General features: G+C 43.2%; 1 protein-coding gene across 1 annotated transcript; it reads right to left on the reverse strand.

Moving 5' to 3' along the window:
• Nucleotides 1-2,555: 2,555 nt before the first annotated feature.
• LOC120702298 (zinc finger protein ZAT5-like) lies at nt 2,556-3,341 on the reverse strand. Its single transcript, XM_039986016.1, has one exon. It carries the CDS (start codon nt 3,339-3,341, stop codon nt 2,556-2,558), a length of 786 nt encoding a protein of 261 aa, XP_039841950.1.
• Between the last annotated feature and the right edge of the window lie 7,027 nt (nt 3,342-10,368).

Consider the following 10,368-nt stretch of genomic DNA (forward strand, 5'->3'; position numbering starts at 1 on the left):
TTCGATATATTTGTGAGTCGCTCCATATTAACTGAATTAACAGATGAGCAAACATGCATGTTAACTGAAATCACCAGATCATATGTCATAACAGGTTGGCAATCTCTAGGTAACATAACAACAGCATAACATATCTGTGCTACTTAACATGTTCAGAAGACACATGAGGTGCTAGTTCACAAGAGGTAGCATTCATGAGTTGCATAGCAACAAAACAAACAACACATCATCTAACTTAGACCATCAAAAGCCCAGATAAGTTTCTGAGTCATCTACTCGATGCCTAGCCAGCTAGTCAGGCTTTTGGCCACTCTTGCTTCAGGTGCGCTGGCAGCCTTCTTTAGCTTCTTCTTGATAGGAGTCTTTTTCTTCTTTGCTGGCTGCTTGTTCCCAGTCTTTTTCGTCTTCGCCGGTTGCTTGTTCCCAGTCTTCTTTGCCGGCTGCTTGTTCCTGGTCTTTTTCTGTTTTGGTGGCTGGCTAGGTCCTTCATCTTCTTCTCTAACAGGTAAGTCAGTCAAATTTATAGTACAAAATATATCCTACAAAACAGTTTAGGGTTTATTGAGTCACCTTTTAAGTGATGCAAATGTAGCGGCCTCATCAATACCAAAGTCATCTTCTGTTGGTTCAGCCAACTTGCAGGTCTTTGCAAAGTTCCCAAAGCCTTTGCACCTTCTACATCTTACCTTCTTCATATTTGCCCTTTCTTCCATGCTCCCTCTTATCCCGACAACTCTTGGTCTACCTGCTGCCCTTCTTTGCAGTGGTGGAAACAATTTGAATCCTAGTTCCACCTGAGGCCAGTCAGCCCTATTAGGCATGGGTAGAACTCTGTCTGCATATGCTGCTCTAAACATGGCAACAGAATAGTATTGATGTACAAAAACCTTGATTTGCAAGTCTCTGTTGGACAAGATCCAAGCAAGTGCGTGTCTACATGGTTTTCCACTGATTTGCCATGCCCTACAGTTGCATTTTTTGTTGACAAGGTCGACAGTGTGCCTTTTTGGATTGTTCCAATCATCTAGTAAGGTTACCTCGGCAAAATCATCATCACTTACTGCAACTTTCACTACTTTCAAGTGGTTGCTAATAAGGTTGAGCTCCTTGATAACACTGGGTAAAATATCTCCAGCCATTTCTCTTGCGCACTTTCTCCTAAGAAACCTCTTCTCCATCACCATCTCCCTAATCCCATCAACCAACTCATGTATCAGCAACCCTTTCATGTGTTTCACTTGACTGTTGAAGCTCTCTGATACATTGTTTGTTAGATAGTCACATTTGTATCCTCTGAGAACCCACACCTATACCAGATCTGATTGTGGTGAGTTTGTAAGTATTCAATTGCATCTGGAGTGAAGTCATATATCTTCTTCATGTGCCACCTGAACAATTCTTCGGTGTAGCTCCTAGCAGCCGGATACAGATGACTTGTGAAAACATCTCCAGTGTAATGCTTCATGAAGTTGGCATAGAGATATCTCATGCACTCTCTGTACTCAGCCTCATGAAAAACAGCACCAACTGCATTCTCCAAGCCCTTACATGCATCTGTGCAAATCACTAGTCCTTGGGGGCTGCCAACAGCCCTTCTCAACTGATGCATAAACCACTTCCAATTGTCCTTATTTTCATTGTCGAAAATTGCATAAGCAATATAATACAACCAGTTATGTCCATCAACTCCTGTAGCAGATGCTAACTGTCCTGTGTATTTACCATTTAGCATAGAGGCATCTACACCAATGAATGGCCTACAACCAGCTAGATACCCATCCACACAAGGTTTGAGAGCTACAAATATCCTCTGAAACCTCATTTTCTTGCCCACTTTCTGTACTTCTTTCTCCACAATGCGGCACTGGCTTATCCTTTCAAGGGAGGGTAAAGGACTTCATACGAAAATACGCCACATTCCAATACGCCTGCAAGTGGCCCCGAGTTGCTATCAAACGTACGCAGTGGTATCCTTCAAACAAGCGCAGAATTATAATGGCGCTGTGGAAGTTTTACGAATAGTAATGGTGTTCTTAAAAAAATGGGATAATTATAATTGCATATATCCAATTAACCCTAGTTTATACTGATTGATGCATGCATGGCTGTAAGGCGCAGGGGTGTTTAGTTTATGGTTGAAAAGTTTAATAAAAAATAATTTCATAATTAGCCTGAAAATGTTGAGATAAATCTTTTGAGCCTAATTAATCCGTCATTAGCATATTTGGAGTACTGTAGCACTTATGACTAATCATGGACTAATTAGGCTCGAAATGTTTGTCTCGCAAAGCTATCACAATATGTGTAATTAGTTTTTTTTTAATATATTTAATATTTCATACATGTGTCTAAATATTCAATGTAATAGGTGAAAAGTTTTTGGAGTGGAAACTAAACGTAGTACATATTGTATAAGTAATAATAGGACAAACACAAATGAAAATAAAAGAAATCCCAAAGATTACATTGGAGTGTGAATCAACAGCAGCCATATCGATCGATCGATCCGATCGATATATAGTATTATGATGATGAAGCTATATATAGCTAGCTAATCAATTCAAGTGGTGGTGCATGCGCTTTGCCGGGGATGTCACCTCCTGCTCCGTCGACGGCGCTGGCAGCAGGTTGAGGTCCAGCTCCAGGTTGACGTGGTGGTTGCCTCCTGCGCTCCTCTCCTGCAGCAGCAGCAGCCGCCGCCCATTACTATTGCTACTGTCGTCGGCGGTGACCACGCTCTCCGGCGCCGCCGCGCTCATGGTGAGCGGCCTGTGGCGCCTCATGTGCCCGCCAAGCGCCTGCCCGGACGCGAACGTGGTGCCGCATGCCGAGCACTCGTGCGCCACCGGCCTCCCCGTTGCTGCTGTGCGCAGGCTAAGCGTCGTGGTGACAGCAGCGGCGGCGGCCTCCTGCTCCGGCCGCCGCGGCTGCTGCTTCTTCCTGTCGTTGCTGTGGCTGGTGCGGTGGCCGCCGAGGGCCTGGAAGGAGGGGAAGCACTTGTTGCACGTCTTGCACTCGTACGATGACGACACGCCGGCGTACATGCGGCTCGTGCTCCTGGGCGTCTCGGGTGCCGGCATTACTATTGGTGGCTGTGGCTCCACGGCCACGGCGGGGCCCTGGGCTAGGAGGATGAGGCACTTGGCCACGTCCGCCTCCTCGTCTTCCTCTTGCTGTGTGGTGGTGCTGCCGCTTCGGGAGGAGGAAGACGAAGCGGGTGACGGCAAGGAGGATGACCAATGGCGGGGACGCTTGTTGGTGCGGTGCTTCAGCCTGCCGCCGCCGCCGCCGCCGCCGGAGACGATGAGCAGCTGCCCCGTCCCATCCTCCTCCTCAAGCATCTGTGCGTGACAAATTAAGGTAGGAGAGAGGGGTGAGGCGGGCGGTCGACTAGCTAGTTTGTAGGGACGGACACGACTTCCCTGCTGCATGCACGCATACTCTCCATATAGCACTGTAATGAATAAATAGGAACGCCAATTTCTTCCTCTCTTTTTATAGCAAGCAAGCAAACAAAACAAGCCAACAACAAATACCCTCTTAGATTTCTATGTTTTGAGCTCTGTTACGTTGTTCGTACATTATTCTTCTTGCTCCGTCAAGCTAGCTACTCTTCCCCGTTCCAAATTATAGTTTGTTTCAGTAAATCTATATATATATAATTTTTTTGTGATGAAGATGTCGAGCCCCATCCTGGTTCCAAGATCAGATTCATGTCGGAGGAATGATGCATAGGGAGGTTGGGTGGACAGTGTAGATGACGTTGGAATGAATTACGGCACCTAACCAATCCGTTAAGGTACTTTGCGGGCCCTGACACCGTGGACTGCCGATGCTGATTTTGTGGCGACAGTAAGACCTTGAGATCTTTGCCACCGGACACTACGGGGATTGGATTAATTTTTATCCTAAAAATCACACCCATGCTGAAAGCTAAAGGTGTTTATCTAGAATTTTCTTAACAAAAAATTCCCGACTGCGACCTCGAAAGATCGTCCGGGTCATTAAAGTCGTAAAAATTGGAGGATTCCCAGATCCGTCTTCTTGCCCTCTATCACGACTATCTTGGCAACATTCTCACAAACGATGGGTGTCATGGGGCAAATGACGGATTCAGAAAATCTCGAAAACTTGACTATGTTCCGTATAACGGTCATAACTTCGTCAAGCGGACTCCGAATCAACGGCTGTCGGTGTTGATGGAACGAGGACTCAAAAACCTACCTCTCAGGGATGAAAGGACTTAAAATTGGGGTCTGGATTAATTTTTATCCAAAAACTCACACCCATGCTGAAAGTAAAAGGTGTTTATATAGAATCTCCTCAACGAAAAACTCCCGACTGCGACCCCGGAAGATCGTCCGGGTCATTAAAGTCGTAAAAATTGGAGGATTCCCAAATCCGCCTTCTTGCCCTCTATCACGACTATCTTGGCACAAACGATGGGTGCCATGGGGCAAATGACGGATTCAGAAAATCTCGGAAACTTGACTATGTTCCGTATAACGGTCATAATCGAACGAGGACTCAAAAACCAACTTCCCAGGGATGAAAATGCTTAAATATGAGGCCAGGATTAATTTTTATCAAAAAAATCACACCCGTGCTGAAAGGTAAATGTGTTTATCTAGAATCTTCTTAACGAAAAACTCCCTTCTGCGACCCCGGAAGATCGTCTGGGTCATTAAAGTCGTAAAAATTGGAGGATTCCCAAATTCGTATTCTTGCCCTCTATCATGACTATCTTGGCAACATTCTCACAAATGATGGGTGCCACGGGCAAATGACGGATTCAGAAAACCTCAAAAACTTGACTATGTTCCGTATAACGGTCATAACTTCATCAAGCGGACTTAGAATCAACGGCTGTCGGTCTTGATGGAAAGAGGACTCAAAAACCAACATCCTAGTGATGAAAACGGTTAAACATGGGGCCTAGATTAATTTTTATCCAAAAAATCACACCCATGCTGAAAGGTAGAGGTGTTTATCTAGAATCTTCTTAACGAAAATTTCCCGACTGCGACCCCGGAAGATCGTTCGGGTCTTCAATATCGTAAAAATTGGAGGATTCCCAAATCCGTCTTCTTGCCCTCTATCATGACTATCTTGACAATATTCTCACAAACGATGGGTGCCACGAGGCAAATGATGGATTCAGAAAACCTCGAAAACTTGACTATGTTCCGTATAACGATCATAACTTCGTCAAGTAGACTTAGAATCAATGGCTGTCGGTCTTGATGGAAAGAGGACTCAAAAACCTACATCATAGGGACGAAAATGCTGAAATATGAGGCATGGATTAATTTTTATCCAAAAAATCACACCAATGCTGAAAGCTAAAGGTGTTTATCTAGAATCTCCTCAACGAAAAACTCCCAACTGCGACCCTGGAAGACCATCCGGGTCCTTGCAGTCGTAAAAATTGGAGGGTTCGCAAATCCATCTTCTTGCCCTCTATCAGGACTATCTTGGCAACATTCTCACAAATGATGGGTGCCACGAGGCAAATGATGGATTCAGTGTTGACGCAAGAATCAACACACTGGAATCCGGAAAGTCAACCAAGCGTGCCAGTCAATTTGACCTGAAATTGATAAGGGAGAAAACAAAGTCAAATTCAATAACTTTTGAATAGATTTGAACGAAGCCACAGCGATGCGCCCGGTAGCTAAAGCTCAAATATACTCGGTAAAACGAAAACTCACCAGCAAACCAAGTCGCTCGAATGTGAGACGTCCTTGGTCGATTTGAAAGAACTCGTCGAAAAAAGAAAAGAAAAGGCGAAGTCGCCGAAAAAGTGCAGAGGAATTGTAAATTGTTGTTGTTGGATGTGTATCAAGTTTTTCCGGTCCCTCACAACTGATATTTATAGCCTAGCGCTATCAAGTTCTAGCCGATCACGGCAAACATTACTTGACTACAAAGAAAAGACTAACTAAAGATAAACTACTTTAAATATTACAACCGAATCGTCAAGATTTTCGTAGAATCCGGGTCCTCTTCTCCTTCCTTAACTTCATCGCAACTCTCTAACGGCCGAGCACCAGAGCAGATAAATCAGCATCTTCGAAGTATATTCCTCTGGTCCATCGGACGGACTCCATCGACCGATTCCAATACTGTATATCTTTTGGTTTCTTCCAAATCGGCCACCTTCCCTTCACTGAAATATCCTTCCTTGACACGTGTCAAAAAACGGTGTCAACACATGCCCCCCAATTTTGGAGTAATTTGTTTTGCTCCGAAATTAATTCTAATCACAACCGCCAACGATGAAAGAATCTTGGCTCCTCAAACAAATGATTTACCATGTTCCCATTCTACCCTTTGGAATGAAGGTTATAAATATTTGCACTTCTTCTCTCGCCGGCACTTCTCCTGTAGCATCTCCCCTGCCTTCTTTCTTTCAAGAACAAACCAACTCCGCCGCCATCTGCGCAACCAAAGCACTCCCTAGGGTTTGGGAATCCAAGCACAAGAACCATCCACCCCAATAATGGCTCCATCTCCGAGATCCCAGAGGTACACTTTTCCTCCAATCTGCATTTTTGCCTTCTATTCCCCCTCCAATTTCCTCAGTCGCATCCCTCATTTCCGCCTTTATTTTCAGAATCTTAGGGGAAACATGATTATCCCATTAGAGAATCAACCTAGCATGATCTGTTTAGGCCCCATGGGAAATCCAGATCCAACTAGTATAATCAATTTGGAGACCAGTAGAATCCCTATCAAATCTTCCGACATGAATCTAGATTGGTCCCAGGCTTTCAGATCTTGGCCAAGCGTCACCCCTGGATGGAGGAATTGGTTCCGTATGATAGCCAATGTTCAGAGAACCAACTAGGAACAATATGACATCAGTCAGTGCCTGAATTTATCTTTATCCGAGATAGTCAGAAACGAGCCGATGCTCACATCGGCTTCTTACTTCTGGTCCGATGCCTTCAACGCATTCATGTTTAACCAAGGACCAATGACACCTACTCTGATGGATGTTGTAATGCTTACCGGCCTGAACATCCATGCCCCCAACAAACCTTTCCATTTACTAGAAAAAGCCTCTTTCAAGATTGAAACAAAGAACATTGGTGGATGAAAAAGATATATCGGCAAAAACATGAAAACTGGACCGGTATCGGCCAGGGAGCATGTCGCATTTCTCAATATGTGGCTCGAGAAATTTATCTTCTGCGGCAAAACTGTCGGCCCAACAAACAACAACTAGCAGAAACTTTGGCTACTGGCAATTCTATCCCTCTAGGTAAATACCTTTTGGGATCAGTTTACCATCTGCTTTATCAAGTATCAGTCAAACTCAGAAGGAATCAGCCGATCAACAACCTGGGAGGTCCTTGGTGGTTCATTCAATTGTGGCTGCATATGTATATGCACAAAACTATGGTGGTCGAGCTATTAGAGATGGAGTTCCCATCAGAGAGTTTTTCTGAAGAAGAAGAAACTGTCACTCGCCGATGCACATCATTCGGTGAAGCAGCCATCATGATTGCCAATGACCCCAAGATCCTTGGCATTACTGACTTCTTCAAGTGTTTCTACAATGGTTTTCCAGAAACTTCCACAATTTGGTTTGCATATCATGATGAGAATAACAACTATGAGAATCCCTTCAAATTTCAACTCGATTCCTGGAAAACCGATGAAGAAGCCACCAAGATTATGAAGGAAATAATCTCCCCGAGAATTCTGCCAGCCAATATCACATTCGGCAAAGAAACTCCCAGCTACGAATTCTACAATCCATCAGTTGCAGCCAGACAACTGGGATTTGGTCAAGTGCCACCACTCCTTTTCTTTGCAGGGAAGGTTCAGTTCAGGGGAAACATTAGCAGTGCTCTCTCCTACAACCGATTGCAAGATTTGGAACCCAATGTCTATATGGCACTACTAGCCGATTAGCAAATTGTTCCCTTCATTACGACCCCCTTCACTCAATGGTGGTCTGAATGGCAAGAGCATATATTCTGCAAAGCCGTCGACCTATATTGCATTGCTCTGAACGAGAATTATCAGGCCGCTGATAATGAGGTATGAAGCCAGATTCACCTTTCATGCTGCGTCACAACATTCTTCATTTGTACCTTCTAACAATTATCTGATCAGGATGACGGCACTGATCCTCCAACTATCAGCAAAAGTGGTCAGCCGATCCACTACGCTTTACCAGCCGATAAACCAAATATCGGCCACGACGCCCCAACTCTGACAGATGTGGCTACTGGGAAAAAACATAAGTTGCCCTACACAAAGGTGACAACTCGTAAGAAGAAGAAATCCCCAGGCCAATCTTTAGCAACAGCAGGTTCTCTGGCAAATCCCCCCTCTCCACCTTCAGAAGGTATCATCTTTCATCCTCTAGCAGTGATCTCAGGAAACATATTCTTCAATTATCAAACAGGTCATCAGCATAAATACCTTATAAGCAGTTTTACTGAAGTGAGAAGTGGCGCTGCTGACTGCATAAACTGTACTTCCAATAAGAGTTTTTGAACCTTGTGCTATACCATTTAATTGTTCAACTGGGCTCTGTAAAAAGAGCAACCCATAGATCTTGAGTTCAAACTGGAAGGTTAAAGAGTGGACATTCCTGCTAAGATTTCACATTACAAACCTGCAATTTCCCTTTTCCTGAAGCAGATATGAAGTCCTTTAGACCAAACCCAACATTCCTAGCAAAACCCATAGGATTTCCTATAACGCCAGCAGAACCCAAAACCTGCATTAAACAGTCAAACATAAATTTCACAAAACTAACAATGCTGAGCTAATAGTCACAAATCTATATCCTTTTGTGCCCATTTCACAAACCAACACTATTCTGGATTACACTCGTAAAACTACAACTTTGTGATCATTCCCCTTTCATGGTTAGTTGGGTCCACATATAAGTGACATTCAATAGCTCAAGATATTGGTAGGTTTGTCAAATGCATTCTAGTCAGTTCATATGAAATGCTACCATTTACCTTATAAAGTTCGTGGAGGATTTGTCTGCTATAATGCCTCACAAGAATGTCCTGAACAGATTGCCAGCTGGCCATGAGATTTTCTGCAGTAATTTCTCCAAGGTAAACTGGTACTCCTTCAACATCTAAGAGGGCCATAAGACCTCTCTGAACAAAAATGGAAACATTCAGGGGCAAAAGATACAATACAATCTAACATATACATACTACGAACAGATCAAACAAATATCTGAAAGCATTTTTGTTTTCTCAAACATGCAGGAGAACTGTTTATCATTTGAAAGCAGGTGTACGGGAAGAAAACAAAAAGAACCATTGAAAATTATCTATACCTGTGTTAAAAAATATCATCTCTACTTATAGCAGAAAATGTTGGAAATAATCTAGTCCTATATATGGATTAGTGCTAATCCCGCATGTGTTGGTGCATGTTTAGATGAAAGGTGTAGATGCATCTACATGCATCTATGGCATGAGTTCTGCAAGTCAAAAGGAAATTGACTTGTTCTTTGTGCTAATGCTTAGCTAACATTTTATTAGGTAGTAAAGTTGGATTTGATTACTTGAAGTTTCTAGGAAGTACTTTGGTTATCTTTGGGTGTGTTAGCCTTAAAGAGATCAAAGTCAAATTGGCTTGGTTATGTAGTTGTCAATGAGTTGTAGAGTATGCTAGCTTAGTGAATAGTGATAGCTAGAGATGAGCTGTGCTCTTGTTTGTATGACAGTTTGTTAGCCCTATAAAAGGACATGTATCCCTCATGTGGTGTATGTATGAGATATAGATCATATAGTGCTTGATTGTGAAGATCGAGCAAGAGTAACATATGTGTATGCATAATTGTTCTTGAGTGATTCAAAATTTAGATGGTGAAGAGAGGAATTGGGTGACTCAATTCTGACAAATTAGCGGGTCCGAGCAATTCTATCCCACACAAGTCACCAAAAAAAGCGATTCTATCCCAACAAGTCACAAAAAAAAAGCAATTCTATCCCAACAGAAAAACAGGTAAGCAACCTTATAAGTGCAGATCGTAACATACAATCAACATTCATGTGCCTATTGCATTCAAAAACATTCATATGCCTATCCAAGCTAAGAACCTTAGTTACTTGAGCTGATGTTCAGGCCGTTCCATGTGTGTTGGGTGGGGGTTCTCCCAGGGCGGCGGGGTGCCACCATACTTCTTAAGTTGACATTGAAATTTTACTTTTTGGGAATGCAACCATTATGATGCCATTCTTAGTTCACGTAAAGAAGTTGCAATACAGCATGAAGACACAAATGCATGGAAAGATACTCTATAATAAAAGTAGAAAATGTTCATAAAAAAGAAATTTATTTGTTAAGGGGTATGTATCTCCACCTGGATTGCAGTAG

Source organism: Panicum virgatum, chromosome 4K (genome assembly GCF_016808335.1).
Source record: "Panicum virgatum strain AP13 chromosome 4K, P.virgatum_v5, whole genome shotgun sequence".
In the NCBI taxonomy this organism is placed as follows: Eukaryota; Viridiplantae; Streptophyta; class Magnoliopsida; order Poales; family Poaceae; genus Panicum; species Panicum virgatum.